Here is a 23,318-nt window from a genome sequence, read left to right on the forward strand (position 1 = left end):
CTCACAGCAGCCGCATTATTGATCCGAATGGTCAGATGGTGACAAAGATAAGAAGAAGAGAAACACGTGATGGACACAGGAAGTAAACAGACTGGTGTGCACAGAGGGTCAGTTAGCAATCGAGACATAGGTGGGAAGAATAAAGGTGAGTCAGGCGGTCGGGGGAAAAGAAGAAAGAACTCAAACACAAATGACTAACTGTAAGTAAAAAGGAGGGCAGCATAAAACAAAAGTCCAACCAACATCCAATGGCAACCGACAGCTGCCTGTGTCGCCATGCAGCTGTCAGTCAAAGAGGCCACGCCGCTAATAATGCAAGATTTAAGCCTTAAACAGCTGTTGTGAAAGAGGAAATGATCTAAGAGTCCAAAGAGTTTGTGCATCAGGCTGTAAACATGTTTGTTTCTGCTCTAAAGTTTTAACATGAGTCTGTGGGGACCGACCCCCTGCTGCCCCTGCTGGACACTAGAGGGACTGCAGGTTTCGAGGTCAATCCTTATTATTTTAACTGATTTCTTATAAATTTTTTTACTACAAATGATTTTGAAACACATTCATCTTCTTTAAACATGCAGAACACAGCTGTGTGACCATCGCTGCGGATGTCACAGACCCCGCCCCCTGTGTGTCTGCAGCATGTTTGCGCTCGATTTGACTGTGGCCCTGTGCTTCTGTGTTTGTGTGTCTTTTGTGTATGTACAGCGTGCTGTGGGAGCCCATGGGGGACGGCAAGCGCATGATTTCATTGGCTGATAACCATGCGCTGCTCTGGGACCTGCAGGAGAGCTCCACACAGGCCACGGTGAGGAAACTGTAAACCAGAGGCACGCACGCCGTATCGCACAATAGCTAACTCATTATTTGATAACTGCCATATCGTCCTGGTGTTATCAGACGCACACATCCTCCCTGTGTGCGACAACAGCACAGCGTCCACTATTCATCCTGCCACACACACACACACACACACACACACACACACACACACACACACACACACGTGCACTGTGGCTGCTTTAATATTATTCTGGTCAAGCTGCTCCTGCTGTGACAGTAATAGTCTTGTTTAATACGTACGAGGGAAATCGCTCCATCTCCTTTCACAGTTCACTGAAGTAGAGCTGCTGCAGTTATACATTAAGTTTCACTTACAGGCGCTGCAGTACACAACCTGATGTATGTGTGAGGAACATTACACACCACGCGTGAAGCCCAGCGTCTCTCGAAGCGCGCGCGGACGCCGCTCTGCTGCTTCAGTAAGACCGACTTTCGTTAATGACGCTTTAGTTAGTCGTTGTTTTGTGTTAACAGACGATGAAATCAGAATTGTTGCATAAACTTTATCCCCTCGTTTATTCATTTACCCACCACGGTCGCGGTTCAAGCGCCTGTTTTCCTGTAACGTCCTGCAGCTCTGAAACCTTCATAAGAGAATCCACTCAGCGTGGACGTGAAACTGAGGATCAGGACTTCTCCACAGCCAGTAATCCAAACCAGGCAGCAGCAGATTAGTGACCGGCCTCGTGCTCTGGGTGGATCGTCTCACATCTTCTCCTGGATCCATTTTTGGCGTCTTCTTCCTGCCCTGTGATGGCGTCTGTCTCTGCACTGTGATGCACTGCAGTGACCGTTAGCTCGTGCAAGTTAGAGGTTAGAGGCCTGCACAGGCCGGTCTGCAGTCTCATATACAGTTTACTCAGATATTTATTCCATGCCTCAGATAATCCGTCATTCTGACACTTAGAACTTTGACCTGAAGTCCGTGAACTCATCAGAGAAGCGTTTACAGTGAGGAGAGCCTGCAGAGGTGGACGAGCTGCCGATGCTCACAGTCAGACTGGCTATATTGGAGAAAACATGATGAAGGAAGACCTCAGAGAAGATTCACGGATGTAGTGAAGCACGAGGGGCAGAGTTAAGAGCTCTGTGAAGGAGAGAAGTCCTGGACTCTTCTGGTTCTACCAGTGCAAACTGGGAGAACCCACTTCAGACCAGGATCCCCTGTTACGCTGCAGACGCCTCACACTCGAGACTTTCACTGCAGTAAAAATAAAGCGTCAAGTGTGTGGCTGAATCGTGCGTGGACCTTCCTAATGCAGGGTGAAGAGGCTCTTCACTGTAAGCTCTCAGTCTTCCAACCTGCCAGCTTTGCCCTCAAAAGGCCCATTATGTGTTTAAAGCCTGGAAATAATGGCGTGCGTCGGGCGCGCGCGGAAGAAGTAATAGAGCGGCGGCGTGGGTCGGCCCCGGCTTTCATGAGTGTGTTGTTCCATCCGGAGCGATGATTCTAGATGAGTCATTAGTGATTCATGCACTCGTTTAGTGATTCACATAAAGGCCAACCAGGTCACACACACCTGTACGTGTTTTTGTGTGTGTGTGTGTGTGTGTGTGTGTGTGTGTGTGTGTGTGTGTGTGTGTGTGTGAGTGTGTGTGTGTGTGTGTGTGTGGTCATTCACGAGCTGCACTGTTGGAGAAGTCGTTCCAGGGTTTATCAGTCGAGCTGCATTCACCAGCAACACCTGACCAATCAGACGTAGGGACAGGTCTCCGGGCAGAGGAGCAACAGGTCATCTTCAGCATGAGTTTCTGCCCTGTGATTGGCTGATTAGATGTTTGAGTTGATGAGAAGCTGAGCAGGTGTACCTTATAAAGTGGCAGGTGAGTGTGTTTGATTTGACGGGACAGTCAGTTCACGACATTATCATGGGCGTGTGTGTGTGTGTGTGTGTGTGTGTGTGTGTGTGTGTGTGTGTGTGTGTGTGTGTGTGTGGGGTGTAGCTCAGGTGGCAGAGAAGATCAGCCACTAACCAGAAGGTCGGTGGTTCTGCTCCAGTCTGCATGCCAAACATCCTTGGGCAAGATACTAACCCCATGTTGCACTCCGATGCATCCATCGGAGTGTGAATGTGTATGAATGTTAGATACTCAGCACTTAAAGCACACAAGAAGTGCTTGTGGGATGAATGGGTGTGATTGGCTGCAGCTGCAGCGTCCATCTCCAGGGCCTGATTCGGTGAATGAATTAGTTGTATAAAGTTTGGTGCTCAGATAGAGTAGAAAAGCGCTATATAAGAACCAGTCCATTTACCATCAGGTTAGAAATGCTTCAAATCATCCTCACCGATTACCGATGGCCTCCACAGACACGTCGCAGGAGGACACATTGCAGGAGGACCTGCAGACTCCTGCAGGATGCTGTCCCGGGGGGAAGTTCGTATCTGCAGGCTACCTCAGTTTCCCAGGTCTGGAGGTCAACACCAGCTCAAGTCAATGTTTAATGCTCTATAAGTGGAAGATGCTCCCTGTACATCAAAAATGAAGGGCGGCACATATTCCACATGTTCAGCGTAGAGTTTGCATCTTTGTGTTTCACAGACAGGAAGTTTCAACAGTCGGAAAACACGGAACACCACGACCTAGAGGGAGGACACGGCAGAGGGCAAGGAGACAACTGAGGTGTTCATAAGATGATGATGATGAGAGGCAGACGGGAGGATACAGAGCAGGAACAAGGAAGTAATCTCAAAGCACAAGAGACCAAAGACTATCAAAATAAAACAGGAAGTTAACTACACATACATTTACAACCCGACACAACTAAACGGAGGAGGAAGGGAACACTAAAGGAAACTAATCCACCTAAAGTCACCTGGAACTGAAGTAGAGACACAATAATCAAATATGGAACCAGCGATCGGGAAAGAAGCCCGATGAGGAGAGAGGGATTCCTTCGGTGCCTGTCTGTCACATGGTGGCGTGTTCATCTCCAGCATGTCCAGCTGCAGCGTCCATGTCTGTCTCCAGGGCCTGTGCTAGATTACTCTGTGTGTGTGTGTGTGTGTGTGTGTGTGTGTGTGGCGCTCATCAATTAGCCCAGCTGGTGGGACTGAGTGAAAACATCTTGGCTGACTCACACACACCTTGTCCTGCACATCTGCTCCACAAACGCACACTAATGCTCTCTCGGCGTGCAGAGGAGGCACGGCTGCGCGCCGCTTTGACAGATAGCTCTGCATTAGTGCCGCTTGCGTCCTAAATGAATGCGTCCCCCAGTGTTGTGTGTGCTGCCTTGTTAGGGCCCCTAATTTGGTTAGTGTGCTAATAAAGCTGGGAACCTGGGATGCACGGCGCCCCGGCTGTGCTGCTGGACGGGTTTCCAGAGTCTTGAGTTGGGGAGCGCGTCTGCTCTTTGAAGAGCTCAGAGTCTGTCTGCACATTTGGGAGAGGAATCGCTTCGCAGGAAGAAGGAGACTTTATTTCATGCTTGTTTAAAGAGCGCTGGCAACACGTCCTCCGACGCTACGTTGTTGTGAAAGCCAAGCGCTAAAAAAGCTACGTGGAACGCTGTGTTTGTGCTGCTGGAGCCTTTCGGAGCGTTTGTGGTGACATCATCTGACCAGTAATATGGCTGCTGTGAGGTCACTGTACTAACAGACCCTCCCAGAGGCTGTGCTCCAGTTTGAGTGATTTTATGTGGATCTTATTGATTAGCAGGTGTCTGTGTGATACAGCTGGATATACACCCATCACTTTATCAGCACATCCCACAGATGCTCCACTGGAGACCAAGTCAACGCCTGAAACTATTCCTGAAACATTTCTGCTTTATGGCAGAGTGTCATCAGGGAGCACCGTGTCCGTGTGCGGGCGTACATGGTCTGCAGGAACGCTTAGGTATTTGCTACATGTCAAACATCCACATGGACGGAAGGAGTTTCCCAGGAGAACATCAACCAAAGCATCACACTGCCCCCGTCCGCTCGCCTTCTTCCCATAATGCATCCTGGTGACAGGTGTTCTCCAGGTAAGTGTGTCCTGACACCTGTCCATCAGAACCAGCATGAACCTTTTCAGCTCGTCTGCACATGCGCCAGCCTCGGCTCCCCGCGGCCGTGACTCGCCGCCGTTCTTTCCTTGGACCTTTGGACCGTCTTTGATGGATGCTGAGCCCTGCCGACCGGGAACGCCCACACAGCCAAATCCTCACGACACCTCACGTTGCTTCAGACATAAACTCTGAGGACAAAATGTTCGCCTGCTCTGTGACGGGTCCCGCCCACTGACAGGTGAGGCGATGATCAGTGTTGTCGGTCAAAATGCTAACGTTGAGCACCTACAGCATGACGTCACTGTAGGCGTATCTGTTTTATCTGCAGTCTGTTTCCGGTGCCTCTGACATAAGGCGAGTGATGTCACGATGGCGGTGTCCAGCTTTTCCTTTTTGAGGCTGAGGATTTGGCGTGGACACGGCTGCGGCATGGACACGGCTGCGGCGTGGAAACTCTGGTTACAAATAATGTGTAAATGATATTTTTCATAGACTGAGAAGCCGAGGTTTACGAGTGGACATTCATGAAATAGTCGTGGAAATATTTTTCAAGGCCGCGGAGGAAGCCGTGCTCCTCTCCTCTTTGTTCTCTTCCTCCCCTCCTCCTCAGCTCCTGTCTTTAGATTTCCTCCCTTTCTTCTCCCCTTCTGCCTACTTTGGTCTCCTTCCTTCAAACCTCCCCGCTCAGCCGGCCTTCCTCGCTCTGCCTCCCTCTGTTTGTCCTCTCTAGCTGAAATAATGAGAGTGTACCGCGGCGCTGTGCGGTGACGGGCCGATCGATGATCCTTGCTCCAACAGGCAGGGGTGGTGGAGGGGGTGAGGATAAAACCTGCAGATAGAGCAGAGAAAAATGAAGCGGTGCAGAGCTGCTGTTTGAATTGTTGGATGCATCGCAGTTTAAAGGAAAGATAATCATTTCCAAAGCGACCCGCTGAATTAATTGGATTCCATTTTTAAAGTAGCCGATGAAGTGATACGCTTTATAATTCAGTCCTTGAAGTATTTTGACTTTGATTCATTTCACCTTCATTGTTGCCGTGTGAAGTATGTGCAGCAGGTTTGATAAATATACGTCGCCGGCTGCAGTTTAACCTGCCGCCTTTCAGCTGAGCTCCTCTCCGCTGACATTTTGTCACTTTAATGTGTTTGTGTTAAAAACCAAAGACGGTGCAATCAATTGCAGTCTTTAAAGCCCTTTGATTTGGCTTTCAGCTATCAGTCTTAAATTTTACACTGATGGGTGAGCTGCGCTATCGAGAGCAGCATTCGAGCTAATCAGCGTTACTCTGCTCATCGCCGCAGCTTTGCCTGAGCTTTGGCGTGCTCTCGTCATGCCGGTGACGGTTTCTGGACGTTCAGATTCAAACCAAGCGTGTTCAGTGTTGTTGTAAGCAGAACAAACCACTGTGCGAAGATGAGGAACGCGTCTTCTGGCTGTTTTCTTCTATGATGAAAATATCCTCAAATCAAACTTGAAGTTTTGCAAATACAGAAACTCTGCGAGACTCTCGGGCTTGACCCTCTAATCCCTGCTCGACTGTGTTAATAAAAGTACTTGAGACATCCAGACAATGGATTAATCTTCTTTAAACATCTGGACAGATCTGCTCAAATCACCCTGGCTCTGCACCAGCGCTATAAGACAGCTGTGGACTTGGTACCTGTTCCATATTAAGGTTGGGCGATATACAGTGGGGCAAAAAAGTATTTAGTCAGCCACCGATTGTGCAAGTTCCCCCACTTAAAATGATGACAGAGGTCAGTAATTTGCACCAGAGGTACACTTCAATTGTGAGAGACAGAATGTGAAAAAAAAATCCATGAATCCACATGGTAGGATTTGTAAAGAATTTATTTGTAAATCAGGGTGGAAAATAAGTATTTGGTCAATAACAAAAATACAACTCAATACTTTGTAACATAACCTTTGTTGGCAATAACAGAGGTCAAACGTTTACTATAGGTCTTTACCAGGTTTGCACACACAGTAGCTGGTATTTTGGCCCATTCCTCCATGCAGATCTTCTCGAGAGCAGTGATGTTTTGGGGCTGTCGCCGAGCAACACGGACTTTCAACTCCCGCCACTGATGGTGACCTTTGTTACTTTGGTCCCAGCTCTCTGCAGGTCATTCACCAGGTCCCCCCGTGTGGTTCTGGGATCTTTGCTCACCGTTCTCATGATCATTTTGACCCCACGGGATGAGATCTTGCGTGGAGCCCCAGATCGAGGGAGATTATCAGTGGTCTTGTATGTCTTCCATTTTCTGATGATTGCTCCCACAGTTGATTTTTTCGCACCAAGCTGCTTGCCTATTGTAGATTCACTCTTCCCAGTCTGGTGCAGGTCTACAATACTTTTCCTGGTGTCCTTCGAAAGCTCTTTGGTCTTGGCCATGGCGGAGTTTGGAGTCTGACTGTTTGAGGCTGTGGACAGGTGTCTTTTATACAGATGATGAGTTCAAACAGGTGCCATTCATACAGGTAACGAGTGGGGGACAGAAAAGCGTCTTACAGAAGACGTTACAGGTCTGTGAGAGCCAGAGATTTTCCTTGTTTGAGGTGACCAAATACTTATTTTCCACCCTGATTTACGAATAAATTCTTTACAAATCCTACCATGTGAATTCATGGATTTTTTTTTTTTTCACATTCTGTCTCTCACAGTTGAAGTGTACCTCTGGTGCAAATTACTGACCTCTGTCATCATTTTAAGTGGGGGAACTTGCACAATCGGTGGCTGACTAAATACTTTTTTGCCCCACTGTATTCACACAGGTGACTTTTTGATGGCCCATCAAAAAAAAAAACTTTTTTTTTGATGGGCCACACAGCAAGAAGGTCCTGAGTTCAATTCCACCATCAGGCCGGGGTCTTTCTGTGTGGAGTTTGCATGTTCTCCCCGTGTTTGCGTGGGTTCTCTCCGGGTACTCCGGCTTCCTCCCACCGTCCAAAGACATGCAGCGTGTGGGGATAGGTTAATTGGATAATCCAAATTGCCACTAGGTGTGAATGTGCGAGTGAATGTGAGTGTGAATGGTTGTTTGTCCCTGTGTGTTAGCCCTGCGACAGACTGGCGACCTGTCCAGGGTGTACCCTGCCTCTCGCCCTATGACAGCTGGGATAGGCTCCAGCGCCCCCCGCGACCCTGAAAAGGATAAGCGGAAGCGAATGGATGGATGGATGGACTTTTTGATGGGTGGAGCAATCCTGCAGCTGCATGCAGCTCAACAAGCTGTGGAAAAGCTTTTCAGCCAGCGCACTCTGAGGAGGGTGCATGTGTTCGCAGCTGCAAGAGCGTGCTTTAAAACAGATTATTTTTTCTAATAATGTTGGTTGAAGCTAACTTACTGACGGGAAATACATAAGTCCCTCTTGCAAAACCATTCAGCGAACGGCTCAGTCTGTCATCAATGGTCGATAAATTTGTCCAACCTTACTCCATATGCAGGATGGTGGAAGGAACTCAGACGTTTGTGTTTGGAAAGCAGGACTTTTATATTTCTGAAAGAGGTTTAAGGATGTGGACGCGACAGAACGTCACTGATGTGCATGATTCTGTTAGGACCAAAAGATTCGTCATAAACTGTATCATAGCATCACTTTGACCAAGGACGATGCAGAGGAGGCGAAACAACGATGGGAGAAAGAATCAGGCTTTTCAATACTTCAATACTTTCAAACAGCTTTTAAATGCTAATTCCTGGAGCTGGAGAGAGTTTTGGAAAAGACACGTGTTTGTTATTTGACAGACGAGGTCGACATCCAACTGTTTTTGGAAAGAAGCTTTGGTAATTATCTATAACGTTTTAATATTTCTCATAATGTGTTCTTCATAAAAAGTAGAAATCTGGATCTGCGGTGTGAGGAACTTTGTTTCAGTGTGTTTGTTGTGCTGGGGGGCAATAACGTAAGCTCGAATCACAAAGCAACATATCAAAGCCCAGATTGACGCCTGTGGACTTCTGGAGTTTTATCACTTTTATTTTCTAGTTCTCGGTTCTTGTTTGATGTTGGTTCTCCTTCATGTCCCCGTGTCTGTCTCCACTGTTGTTTTGTCAAGGTCATATGTCTTAGTCTGGTCTCTGTGTTAGTCACTTCCTGTTTTATTTTGACAGTCCCTCTTGTGTGTGATCATGTTGGTTAGATTCTGTCCAGCTGTGTCCCCACGTGTGTCCACTCTGCCCTGATCTCCTCCTGTGCATGTGGTCTGTCTCCCTCTCAGCTTCCTCTTTTTTCCAGTAAATTAAATCTGTAACTTGTTCCCGACACACGTCTCAGGACAGCGGACTTAATAACTGATGACGGGACCATGTGAAGCTAAACGAGGCTAAAAAGCCGTGTGCAGACATGCCCCCATCAAACTGCACAGCCTTTCTTTATATGCAGATACTGTGAAATGATTATTATTAGAGTCTTTAAACGAATAGTGAATCAGTGTAACTCCAACAGCACGAGTTGAGGTGTGTTTGCAGGAGTGTACACGCCGGCGTGATGCAGGCAGCTGGCGTGCCACTAATACCCCAAATATTACTACAGTTGTTAGCGAGCGATTGTAGTTTTGAGAGCGGCCAGCAGAGAAAATGACTCCTAATAAAGCCTCATTATGCTGATTTAATGAACTGCTCCGCTCGACCTGTCACACACGTACAGATGAATTCTCGTCCCCGCTAACAAAGGCGCCCCCGTTCCTTCGCAGGTCTCCAGCACCGCCACCCTCGAGGGTAAAGGTCAGCTGAAGTTCACCTCCGGCAAGTGGAGCCCCCACCACAACTGCAGCCAGCTCGCCACAGCCAACGACACGGCCATACGAGGCTGGGACCTCCGCACCATGAGGTGAGCGCCGCTGCCCGAGAGATCCTTTAGGTGCTTTATTTAGGTGACGTGTAGACTTCACCTCCTTTTTCACGGCATTGATCGCTGAATCTGATGGAATAAGTCCCACAGCAGCCGCTGAGCTGAGGTGTCACTGACGGTTGGTGTTTTTTTTTTTTTATTCTTATTTGCCAGTCAGCGTTAATGCTCTGCTTTTTTCTTTGCACCTGATTAAAAGGAGCTGCCGTCTGTGTAAATCTGACCGAAATGAGTCGTGTACGTTAAACTCTGGGCTTACTGGTTTTACTGGGTGTTTGCATGTCATTACATGCAGACATTTGAATGCACTACACAGAGCTGTGTGTTTAATATTACTCATCATGCTGAGGGAGTTTTGTCACGACTGCCTCTCCGTGCATCAGGAAACACATGCGTGTCTTCATATTACAGCTTCAGAGCAGGTTCACATCATCTCCTCATGCTGTGAGCAGATTTTTTTCTGGTTCTGATGAAAACTTTGTGTAACCGTTGGAAACGAGCAGCGTCATAAATGCGATTAATGACTGAGTCGTTATTGGATATCGTGATAAAAGGCCCTCCGAGAACACAAACCTCCACCGAGCCAGCTCGCTCGCCGGGCGGTAAAACAATAGTTATTTTCTGTGTATGCATTTTGATTCTTCTTTCATTTTAAACCGACTTTGAGATGTTTGCAGTGCAGGCTTTTTGCTCTGCTCAAACCATCATATGCTTTAATGTACTTGTCATCATTTTGAGTAGGGAGCTAATTATGCTAGCAAAGCTGAAAACTGTCATACTGACGTAAGAAGCGATACATCAGGTTAGCCGAGTGTCCGGAGTATCCGCCTGGATATCGTATCATAGTCGCAAACCATTTATCCCGTTTTTCATTCTGTCTGAAAACTCGACTGCTGAAAAAGTTTTGAATGAATTCTGATCGAACTCTGTAGCGGTGCTGATGGGAGTCCAATATCGATGTCACTGATTCTCAGTGGGTTCTCATTGGCGTCAGAGTCACCGCCATCTCTTCATTCATGCTTAGGTGAAATGTTTGTGCATGTTGGAGATATTTCTGCTCTGTTGTGATTGGTGTTGGGGCTGTTACTCAAAGATGAAACCAGCACAGACACTTCAAAGCGGTCGTCATGGTGATTCTGCTGTAGAAACACGCCTGTCACCTGTGGATGTTCAGGCTCTGGCTGCAGGGCTGCAGTCTGCACACACTCAGCTCTTGGCTAGCTTAGCGTTAGCATAGCATATAGAAAGTAACATACAGATTAAATATACCGTATTTCCCGGACTACAAAGCGCACCTGAATATTAGCCGCACAAGCTAAAATCAGGGGAAAATCCTGTTTTGTACATACATTAGCCGCACCTGACTAAAAGCCGCAGGTGTTTCAATGTTGACTTATCATATGTAAGAGAATATGCACAAAGGGAACTGTCAGGAAAGAGATGGCTGTTTGGAGACATCACTTTTATTAATATTTTGAAAAACAAGTTATGGGTACATATTTGCATAACTTTTTAGGTATATGTACAAGTACTGGTAATTACAAGTACGAAACATGTACTGTGCTTCATAAATGAGTAACAAATGTAGTACATAACAATAACCTACAGCACACCAGAAAAATAGATTCAGACTACCTTTTAGGCTCAGGTGCAGTGACACGGCTTTAACAAGAAGAAAAGTCAGTCATTCACCACCATCTTCCTGCGCACTAAAACCACCAAAGTCCTCTTCTCCAGTGTCGGATACGAACAGGCTCAGGATGGCTTCGTCATCCACTCTCCGCTTCTCTCCTTCGTTGTCACTTTCAAAACCAAACAAATCCTCGTTGTCAGTGTCAGAGTCAAACACCCTCTGAAGGGCCGTGGCGGTGTCCTCCTCTCCATCATGCAGCAGGTCAGCCCTTCGAAATCCGTTGGTGATCATGGATGTTTTCACACTTTTCCACGCTGTCAGAATCCACCGGTGGAGTTGAGCATAACTTGCTTTTCGCAAGTTTATCGCCGCTCGTCATCGACGACTCCCGCTGAACGCGTAGCGTTAATTTGAAGTTTGTTTTTCGCGCTACTTGTACGGCACTATGTTGCCTGGCGGATGGACATGTGACCAACATACCACTCTTGAACCCCGATACTGTGTGTCTGATCACATGCCCTTCCGCCAGGCAACGTAGTGCCGTACAACAGCGGAACAAACAAAACAAATCGTCTTACGATATGACAAAAATCATGGACAATCCATAGAAAAGCCGCACCTGACTAAAAGCCACAGGGTTCAAAGCTTGTGCAAAAAGTAGCGGCTTATAGCCCGACAATTACGGTATGTCACATTTGACCTCTGACCTCACTTTTTTTTTATTACACATTGTCTTTTCTTTCAAATTGAAATTGTGTTTTATCTTCAAAGAAAGTATTTCCAAGACAAAGACAATGAGTGCGTTTAATTACAAATATACTGAAATATAATATTAAACTATGAACTTGCATCAGGTAAGAAGGTGCCACCAGGACAAAAGCCTCCATAGAGTTTCATAAAAAATCAAAGTGATTTATGATGAACAATTAAGAGTATTTTGTAATATTTTTGATCACTTTTAGGTAATTGTACATAAAAATAAATGTGCCTTTATTTAAAAAGAACCGTAATATTTCGAACCTTCAACTGCTGTTTAAACACTCATCGATCGTGGCCTGCGGGTCTTTATCAGATTCCAACATTATGAAATAATATTTTTTGCACAGTTACATCAGAGGCTTTGCTGATGTGATAAAGCAGTTAGAAACCTGCGACACTACAGGCAGCGGAGTGGTAACACGGCACTCGGCTGCAGTTAATTAGCACATGGACTCTTATAATGCATAAGTCAATAAAGGACTGGCAATGAAACGAGGCTTAGGGGAATCAGATGTTACATTGTCCACCCAAAGCCAGAACTGCTCCACGAATCAAATTCATTCACGATTAGTGAGATTAGTTGTTCTGCTGGCTCGAATTAAAGGAAAAACTGGAGTCCTGACCCACAGTGAGGAGCTCTGTTGGCTCTACAGTAACCGTTACCTGCCTGTGAGCACCTGGCCTGGAGCTGTTTATGCATTCATCAGAGATGACACTGATTAAATCAGTATGCTCAGGAGCGGGTTGTAAAGTGGCTTGCAGCTTTTAGTAGTCCATCTTGAGTGGAGACGACACACCCACATGTAGTTCAGCCAGCCAATCAGAAGAAGGCTGTCTGAAAGGGGCGGAGCTAACACAGCTTGTTTCAGACAAAGGATGGAGGGATTATTATGAGCTGTGGCTGCAGCTTGTTGTCGTAGCTGTCAGCTTTGTGTCTCTAACAAAGACGAACACACAAACCTGAGCGGTCTGTGCTCGTATTTGCATCCAGGTGTGTCTGTCGGCTCTCTGCGGACGCCCGTGAATCGAGTCAAGCGCGTTCTTCTGCTCGCCAGATGATGAAGTGCGAGGCGGCTGAGCACTAATGTTCCTGTGTGACACGGAGCATGTGTACTACCACACATTAACCTTGTAACTGCAGGTTATCAGCAGCCCACCTCCCGACCTCTCACTGTGTGTGTGTGTGTGTGTGTGTGTGTGTGTGTGTGTGTTTCTGCAGCACTTGATGAGTGAGGTCAGCGTGTGTTTACGTGTGGGCTGTGCTGCAGGAATAATAATCACCTCGACATCGATCGCCATGATAACAGCAAAGTGCTGAAGAGACTGAGAGGGGTGCCGGGTGAAGGAGAGAGGAGGAGAGAGTGAGAATGTATTTACACGATGCGTATCACAGGGCCAGATAAGATAGTTGAATCATTGATATCGCTCCCCGTCAGCCCCATAACAAATTAAAGAGTTCCTGCACACCCCGTTTTGGCCGCTCTCCTCCCGCTGTGCTGTTTTGAAGGATGCAACAGTACTGATTTAGCCATCGGCACAAAGGGAAGGAGGGGGCGGCGGAGCGGGGCTTGTTAGCAGAGAGCAGCCTCATCCCTGATATCGCTGTGAAAACACACCATTATAGTCTGCAGGGACACGTGCAGCCAGCAGAGGGCGCACCATGACAGACGTTTTAAAGAAAAACAATAAAATGGTCCGATAAGGACGACCGACTTTTTCGTTGGTTTAAATAAAGTAAGATGTTTGTGCAGGAATATATCCAAGTGCTGTCAGGACTGAAAATCTGCACTTTGATTCATTTTTTCATTTTAAGTATGCGGTTCATGTTTTTTTAAAAATAAGCTGAAACTTGGAAATGAGGAGCTCTTGCAGCACATTTGTTTTTTTTCTTGGATTAGGACGCATTTGTCTCCTCGTTTGATTCGTTTGGTCCAAAGTGTCTGAACCAACAGCAGGTAAAGAGATGCACAGAGGAGGTCGGGGTGGAGGCAAGAGACAACCAAACATCAAACTAACAAACCACATTTCAGTTACAGTTAAAGTCAAACCTAATCTTCTCCTCTTTGAATTTATACCTCCACCTGACCGGAGGACGACACCTGAGTGGCCTCATATTCAGAGATCCAGGAAGCTCATGACCTGTGTTTGTCCCTCCAGACCTGTGTAAATGATCCATTTATTAGATTAAACTGACAGAAAAATAATCATTAAGTATTTTAGTAGCTGATCTCAGAGCAGTCCTCCATCAGCTCAGCACAGACAAAATCATTTTAACTCTGCAAAGGAAACAAAAAAAGAGTCTCATCTGCACATGTTTGATGTGCCAACAAAAAAAGGACTAATGCAGCAAACAAGCACAGAGAATAAATAACATGTACATCATCTGAAAACCCGACTACAGTCCAAAACTGTCATTTATTTTTATTGTTTCCTTAAAATTCCAAACTTCTGAATGAACATGGAAAAAACCACAGATTTCATTTTTCAGTCTTTTCTGAAGACGTCAGACCGCCTGCTGTCTGAGGTTTTGTGGTTTAGTAACTTTGCAAACGGACAAATACTCATTTGTTAATGACAAATGCCGCTCCTGTAGCCGAGGAGTTTGCTGGACGATGGTTTGGGCCGAATACTGGAAAGTGCAGCAGTTCCTGATCGAGCCTTTTGCCCGTGTTACATGTCAGATCAGCATGCGTGTGTCACAGCTGTGTTTGTTAGATCACCTTACATTGAGAGACGAGCAGAAACCCAAACCTTAACCATTCATCAGTAAAAAGAAAAAGTGCTTGTGTTTAAAAAACAAAACAAACAAACATCATTTACTTACTGTTTGACGTCTGTACGACCAACTGAGACCCCGACACACGTGGTCGAATTTTTCAACAATGTATATATAAATTGAAGCGATGTCTGCCACTCTGATATGCTGACATGTCAAAACAGTGACTCTTCCTGTTGGATCACAAACAGTGATGGTTTGTTTTCTCTGAGCTCTGCTTTAACGGCACAAAATTGATACACAAATCTAAAAATGTAAAAGAATAAAAAACATTCAGATGCTTCAGTAGACACAGACACACACAGAGAGACACACACACACACACACACCGAGGTCACAGCATGTCGTGTTTGTGTTTCACTGTCTGTGCATGTGTGAAGTGGCTGCAAGTGTGAAAGAGCAGTCTTTGTGTCTGTGTGCGCGTGTGTGTGTCTGTGTGTGTCAGCCTATCATCATGCTCCACTACCTCTGCAGGTGACCTCTGAGGTGTCTCCCCCCACTTCTCTCTGACACACAGAGTAAAAATAGACCGACCCATCGGTGGTTTCCTCTCACTGCTTTGAATTTGTTTCCATTCACTGACTGACTGCTCGTATTTTCTTAGGCTGAGATGATGGTGCAACACTCTCCTGGCTGGTTACAGACTGGATGCATACCGGTTACGGACTGGATGCAGGCTGGTTACAGACTGGATGCATACCGGATGCAGACCTGTTACAGACTGGATGCATACCGGTTACAGACTGGATGCATACCGGTTACTGACTGGATGCATACCGGTTACAGACTGGATGCATACCGGTTACGGACTGGATGCAGGCTGGTTACAGACCGGTTACAAACTGGATGCATACCGGTTACAGACTGGATGCAGGCTGGTTACAGACCGGTTACAGACTGGATGCAGGCTGGTTACAGACTGGATGCAGACCAGTTACAGACTGGATGCAGACCGGTTACAGACTGGATGCAGGCTGGTTACAGACTGGATGCAGGCTGGTTACAGACTGGATGCATACCGGATGCATACCGGTTACAGACTGGATGCAGGCTGGTTACAGACCGATTACAGACTGGATGCAGGCTGGTTACAGACTGGATGCAGACCAGTTACAGACCAGATGCAGACCAGTTCTAAACTGGTTGCAAGTTAATTGTGCACGATGGCAATAATTTTGGTTGTGCATTCAGTCAACAGTGGTTCTCTGGTGTGACTATAGCATTCTTTTTCTCCTCTTCTCTAAAATAAGGACTGGGAGTGCAGCTCCACCAGCAGCAGACGCCTCGAGCTGGTTATCTAACACCCTGGAGAGGAGCTTGGTCTCTACAGCACCCTCTTGCCTCCCAGATGCATAGCTTTTTTCTTTTAAAAAAAAAAAAAAAAAAAAGCAAAGATAGTGCTGCTTATAAAACATATATGATGCCTGTTCCACTTTGTACTGATGTAATATGCAGCATTATGTAAATTATGGAATACTCGGCTCTGATACGGGGACAGAAAACTGTGTTTAATGGAAAATCCTGACACACTCTCACTCCTCCTCAGCCGGCTGTTCTCACTGCACCTTTGCTTTTACATTATTCACAGAGTAATCCCTGCTGTACTGAGCTGCTGTTGTGATTTTTTTATTTTTTATTTTTAGGCAGGTCTGTTTCATTAATGTATTTTTAAAAGGTCTTATTTCAGTTGTGCCACAGGTCGTTAGTGAGAGCTGGGCAGCATTGTTGCAGAGATGAACAATGTGTGCTAAATGTGCATCAGCTCACAGAGTGGAGCATGTGGGCTGTAACAAATATCACATAATTATATACAGCAGATTAATTATCCTGCAGATTGGAGCTGGTGATGTGTACACAAACAGTCCAGAAAGGATCCAGCTCAATGTCAGAATAACTAAAATGTCAGTAATTCAGCTTTACTCGCACATTTTTGATTCCTAAAGCCATGTGGAGCTCGTCAATAAAGTCAGAGTCATCGGTTTACAACAATAGAATTCAGAGTGTGATTGTCTCTAATTAAAGGGCTCACAGCGCTGGAGTGTAACCATGGTTGCTGGTGCTGAAGGACATAAAAACTGAGAACAGGCAGCAGAGCTATGCAAAAGTCTCATGCACTTATCTGCAGTCGCTCACTCCAGGTTTATCCAGCGTGACACGACAACCCGAAACATGCAGCCGGTCATAAAAATGTAAAGCGTATGACCCCACAGAGACCTGCTCACAGCACCTGTGAGAGGACGCCGATCGCTCTACGCAGTGCTCCGAAGGCGCCCCGAAGGCGCTCGGGTGACGCTGCACTGATGCCTGAGGCTTCATTCAGAGGCGGTTCACTGCGTCCTGGGCCGCCTTGAAGGACCGCCTACTCATTGTGTTCTTTGGACAAGCCAATCACGCAGTTTGTTCTGAGAAAGGCGGCTCTCTCCACACTGTCAGTATTTCTAAAAGCATGTAGCGACGTATGTGATTCGGGATCCAGTCTGCATTACTTTGGTTTCTTCTTCCAATCGCTGTGTTTCTTGGTCAGTCAACAGCTCCATCGGAGCTACTGCCAGATGTCTGGGCTGGAGTCATGTTCTCAACCAGTTCAAGAACTGGGACCAGTTTCGTCAGGATGTTTGGTATTTACTTGTTTTCGGTACAGTTCCACTCGTGTAAAGGTCGCGTGATCCTCCACGTGTGTTTAGGTTTAAGCAGCACAGCTACTCAGTTGGTAGAGGCAGCAGGATTTCTTGGTCGGGTTAACCTGTAAAACTATTTGGCTGTGTTCATGCATCGAGACTTCTCTGTTAGTTTAGGTAAGAGGTGGGGAACTCCGGGCCTCGAGGGCCAAGCCCTGCAGGTTTTAGATCTCACCCTGGGTCAACACACCTGAATCAAATGTTTAGTTCATCACCAGGCCTCTGGAGAACTGTTGAGGAGGTCTTTTAACCAAGGACACTGGCCCTTGAGACCTGGAGTTCCCCCACCCCTGGTTTAGGTGATGAAACAGATTTACGTCTCAGGCACGCAGCCATGCAGACTGCTGGGCGACCTGCAGTCACCAGGGAAAAACATGGATTCAACCCAACCGGTTGGTGAACGGTTCCCCCACGTTTCTGTCATTGGTTGAATTCAGTGGCGAAGAACATGCTACACCAAAAAGCTTGAGATTTCTTTGGTGCCCTTCAAAATAAGTGCCTTTTGAAGCATGTTTGTGGCACTGGTAAGGTCAACTTTTATTTTGAAGGCAAACATTCTCAGTTTCCAAGTTTCCAAGGCAGAAGAAGACTTTCTTTGGTCTGGTCTGTCCCCGGTCTGCAGGCCTGGGTGACGAGGATGCTTTGGCGCACTATAGGAATCATGGATTGGTTCAAAGTGCCCCATTTCCTCCTTTCTCATAGCTGCTTCCTGTTTGTGCGGGTAACTCGTCTCCCCACAGAGGCACAAACCATACTTCCATGTGGAATAACTCGGATGTGAAGTCTTGCTGACTGCAGAGAGTAAATGGACTGTTCCCAGAGACAAAGAAATAACTTTTTTTAAAAATAACTTCCCACTTTGGACAACCAGTAACTGCTGTTTGTAAGTTAAAAACGTCTTTAAAGAGGAAAGATGAAAACAAGTTGTTAGTTTGTGAGGATCTGACTGTGGGCCCACCGGGTGGCTTTAAGCCTTTGAATAATATTAGGCTAGCTAACAGCCATGTAGTACTCGCCACTGGGCATGTAGCTGTGCCTCTCTGTGAGGGAGAGAGGCCTGTCACTGGAGATGTTCTTACTCTGCATCGACTCAGAGTTCCCTTTTGGACCCACAGTCCACAGTGAGACACACACAGACGCACACTGAGCTGTGTAATAGCTGTCAGGCCTGCAGCCATACCATGCTCTGCAGGGTGCATACTGAACAGCAGTGCCGTGTTGCAGTGAAGCATGGATCCTGTACATCTCCCCTGTGGTGTGTATGTGAGCATGTGCAGAACGAGCAGATATGTAGAGCGAAGCGAAAGAAGCCGAAATGATTGATGGCGGTGCCATTTGCTTCTTTAAACGCCGGCTCTCTGCTGGTTCAAAGACGACGAGCGGACATCGTCAAACCTCCTCGCCCGGATCAGCCCGAACGCTGCCTGACCAAAACCAGCGTTTCCATTCCACCTACCCATCAGCGCCTCGGCGTGCCGTGATGATAGGTTAGCCGAGGTTAGCATATTTTATTCACATATTCAAATCTGGCTCTATTATGCAAAAAGTGTTGGCTGTTCAAAGTATCATATTTCACATTCAAATACGGGCCATTATGCAAAAGATGTCAGCTGTTTTTGAAATAGTGCTCTTCCATATGCCACTGTTGATTTGAGGGTGACCTTTTGAACCCTGCCGCTGTCAGATCGATCATCCGTGACCTTTTCCCGCGCTCCGGGCTTTTCCTCGGAAGACACGAACCAGACATCCCGCTGTAGCTCTCATAATGGAGGGGTCGGGACCTTATGCAGGCTTTGAAATAATTACAGAGAACACCTTTACGTTTAACACCCCCACCGCCGTGCTTATTTAGCTGCTCCACCTGCTGCAGCACACGCTGGACGGAGGTTACAGGGAGAAAGGGGGAAACTGGGTGAATATTTACACTCTTTGGCCTTTGTTTCCTGCACTGATTGGTTATCAGTTGGGACAGTAACCTCACCGCAGTCACGTGATCAGTCAGATGTTTTATTCAGTAAGACCTGAGAACATAAAATCATCATGAAAGAGTTCAGCGAGCTCAGAGATCAGGTGAGCAGCGAGCTCATTTTCTCCTTTGTGTTTATGATCGGGGGCGTCGCCCCCTGCTGGGCAGTATAACAAACGCAGGTTTCAGGTGTTTAAACTTCGTTTATGTTGGAAGTTTGGACTCTTTGCTTCACACGAACCTCTGTGCTCTCCTCCATCGTTTAGCCTGCTTGATGCCACGATCCTTTACTTTTTGTTCGTTTGCAGGCTCCTCCCCCTCCTCCCCCCTCCCTGCCTCCCTCTCCTGCTCCCATCTTTCTTTCTCTGCCAGCTCCATCTCAAAGCCAGGCTTTAATTTTGATCAGCGATGAAATGATTGCTCTCCTCTTTCGATTTTTCTTTTCTTCCCCCTCCCATCTTGCTGTGGTTGCCATGGAAACAGGGATGTGTGTGTATGTGTGTGTGTGTGAGATTGTCGATCCCCTCAGCAGAGAGATTTATCACCCAGACTAAGCCTGTGTGTGTGTGCGTCTCTACCTTTGTAGCTTCCTGCTCACACTCTGCCTGTATTTACACACATAAATGGTATTTGTGGGAGTGTGTTTTCCCGGTTTTATGTTTTTATCTGCGTGTGTGTGTAACAGTGTGTGTAATAGGTCCCCGTCCCCTCGTCAGCCCCCCATCACACACACTCGCTGGATGACTTAAGATTGAGCGTGTTTGATGGGTCGACTGTAGCTCTAATCCTGCTCATGCAAACATAAACACACAGACACACACACACACAGTCCCAGGTCCCTCCTCCATTAGGCCGGGCCGGGGGGGGGCAGGGTTGCGTGTGCCGGTGTGTGCCTGCGTGCTTGGCGGGGGGATCGCTCAGAGACACCAGAGAGGGAAAGAGCGAAACTAACCCAATTTCCTGCTCCATTTCCTTTTCACGCGGCGGGCGCGTCCCATTCCACAGCGGGCCGGGTTGAACACCAGCCACCCTACAGCCCCGGGTCACGCCTTATACCTCAGAGTCGTACGCAGGACAGGGAGGCGGCGCTGTAAATAAATCATGTGCTGCGACTCGAAATTACTCATGAAATTGCTATTTTGGGAGTTCACCAGAAGTTCCGAGTCAGCTCGGATCAGGAAGCTGCTGCTTGACGAGCTCGGGCGTATTTATTCCTACCGGCGACCCAACATCCCCGTGACCCGCACATGCATCAGCATCCAGGAAAGTGATGTCACAGGCAGGTCAGGAGGAACGCTGTCGTCGAAGGCAGGTACGACTTATCCTCACTGATGGTGCTGTCTTTATGTTGGAGTGACACGTAAAGACGTAACCATGGTGACGCATGTTATTGACACCAATCGTACCGAGCTGGAGTAGGAGTGTCCTCATGGTCAGAAACACTGACGGCATCACATCACACAGGAAATGAGAGCCGCTCATTTATAAAAGCATCAGGCCCTCTGAAGCCTGTTTATCTTCAGCGAGATGGAAAACATCTGTCAGCTCATCAGAACATCAGCAACGCTCGTGGCCTCCATCGGAGAAATAATTCAGACATGTAGAAAAAAACAGAAACGACCATTTCATCCAGATACATCTAAGGGTGGGCGTGGTCACGTGGCTCCAGGCCAAGTGTCCAAGGAGAAGACATGAGAGGCGCCATGTTTGGTCCATCCTCCGTCTTCTCCTGCTTGAGTGGCTTCAGTGGGTGGAGCAGTGAGTCTGTCATGTGTGATGATGCTAAATAATAAAAAACTTGAAGCATGCCGTGACCGACGCGGCGCACGTCAGACCTTCAGGGTGACGGCTCTATGTCCGGCATCAACTCAGATCTGCAGGTGTGAGCAGAGCGAGGGGTCACGCCGGCCGTGCGTCCCCTCGCTCTCTGTGGGCTTCAACTTCTTCCTCGTTGTTTGACATTTCCTGAGTCGCACACAGTCCCCGAGCCGTCTCGACCTAATTGGAGCCCAGCGGTCTGCCTCGGGTCGTTCTCTTATTCCTTCCTTATTTTAATGAGATTTTTAATTAGCATGTTAATTGCCTATCGCAATCAGTGGGGCGACGAGCTAGCTGGCTAGCTGCTGTTGGCATCCAGCTGCGCCACAACACAGAGGCTTTCCACGCAGACGAACAAAGCCGAGCCGGCCTGCAGAAAACCTGCAGTTTCTGCAACACTGCGCTGCATTTGTGGCCGAGGCGCCACCACTTCACTCACGCAGGTTTCCATCTACTCGTGCATAATTTGCACGCTCGGGTGTCACGTTTGTGGAAATGTGGACACAACAGGCAAAAAGTAATGAAAACAAAGGGAAAATCACTGACCAGAAGCTCAGAGAAACAAAGACATAAAACAGGAAGTGACCAGAGCTGAAGCCAGACCACAGGCTGATCCCTCTGACCAGGTCTGGGTTGGAGGCGGAAACAAAAGAAGCCGTGCGATGGCTGCTGGCCGGTAGCCTGCACGCAGAGTGTGATTGTCTGCTCCAACTATTACCTCCGACTCCGGAGCAAACCAAAGCAAGCAGCAGGTAAAACGTTCCATAAATGTCGTCTTCATTTGTCTCAATTAAGTCGTCGTTTTGAATTCTGCAGCCTCTCAGAAAGAACGGAGCCGGCACTAAAGACCAAACGCTGAGATCATTCCTGGACTAAACTTAGAGTTTTGACAAATGCAGCATGTTACTGAGTGATAACCGTGTAACAGTGGTCTCTCTGTGAGTCGGGCCCGTCAGGAAACTTTTGATCTAACGAGTCATCTTCCTGGACGTGAAGGTTGGGCGTTCGATGTCCGGCTGCTTCAGTGGGGTCACATGGAGCAGAAAAGCACAATGATGCCTGTACATTTACCAGATTTCTACCCCCTCCCCACTTCAGATGAGCTTCTTTGAGTCCACCTGCCACTGCAGAGGCGGTCCTGATGGATCAGCTGACCTCGGGCCCCACCCACATCAGCTTGTGGCTCAGCTCATACCTGCCGGTGCAGGCGAGTAACAAATCATGTACAGTTCAGAGTGTTTAAGCTGCTTTATTCTCTGCAAGCTGCTTTGGAACCCACCCCGACCTGTTCCATTTAATCGATGTTGTATTTTTCAGTGAAGAACAGCAGCTTTAAATGTTGCAGCTCCAGGCTTTTGTTGGGCGCGCTGTCTTTTTAATAACATTTTAAATGCATTCATTCTCAGGGTGGTGTAAAAACCTCAGCCTCCACCCGTGAGCTCTGGGAGCACTGGTTCTTCCCTGGTGATGCTCCACTAATGAGAATCTTTAAGAGCGCGGCGTTTGCTGTCATTGTGCTCACGCTGCGCTCCGGCTGACCGAGCTGAACGTTGGCAGCGCTTCACGGGTGACGGCCTGAATTCGCCTCTTACAGCGGTAACCACAGAGGAGTCGCTGCTCTGAGGTCAGAGGAGGAAGGGTGTGAGAGCGGGACGGTTTTTCTTTTAAAGGTGTGTTTGAGGGAGATAAAAGGAGGTGGAGGCGCTGTCGTGTCTGTTAGCAGGAAGTCGAGGCTGTGCCGTTGTGAGGCTCGCCTTTGTAATTTACCACCACCGGTGTTGGCCGCTTTATTGAGGCTGGCCTTCGCTGACGGCGACACAGAGAGGCTTTGATTTACCCGGGAAGCCTCGGTGAAGCTTCCTCTCCCTCATATCTGCTCTTGTTGTTACGCCTCCTCCTCTTCCTCGCATTCGTTGCTTCCTCTCATTCGTTGCTTCCTCTCACTCTCATCCTGCTCGTTTCTGCTCTTGTGCATTTGCCTTCATGCCTCTAACCGCTCTCTCTC

General features: G+C 47.5%; 1 protein-coding gene across 2 annotated transcripts in view; it reads left to right on the plus strand.

The window, feature by feature from the left end:
• eipr1 (EARP complex and GARP complex interacting protein 1) overlaps nucleotides 1-23,318 on the plus strand; it is a 55,961-nt gene that overhangs the window by 19,223 nt on the left and 13,420 nt on the right. For both annotated transcript variants that reach the window (XM_086275031.1, XM_086275030.1), the window contains exons 5-6: nucleotides 703-802; nucleotides 9,529-9,665. In XM_086275031.1, the coding sequence (XP_086131157.1) occupies nucleotides 703-802; nucleotides 9,529-9,665 (237 nt within the window). The remainder of the gene's footprint in view (nucleotides 1-702; nucleotides 803-9,528; nucleotides 9,666-23,318) is intronic.

Source organism: Aulonocara sp. 'chitande type north' Nkhata Bay, linkage group LG19, assembly GCF_057382095.1.
Source record: "Aulonocara sp. 'chitande type north' Nkhata Bay isolate Kocher_YH1m ecotype deep benthic linkage group LG19, A_spYH_male_GT1.1, whole genome shotgun sequence".
In the NCBI taxonomy this organism is placed as follows: Eukaryota; Metazoa; Chordata; class Actinopteri; order Cichliformes; family Cichlidae; genus Aulonocara; species Aulonocara sp. 'chitande type north' Nkhata Bay.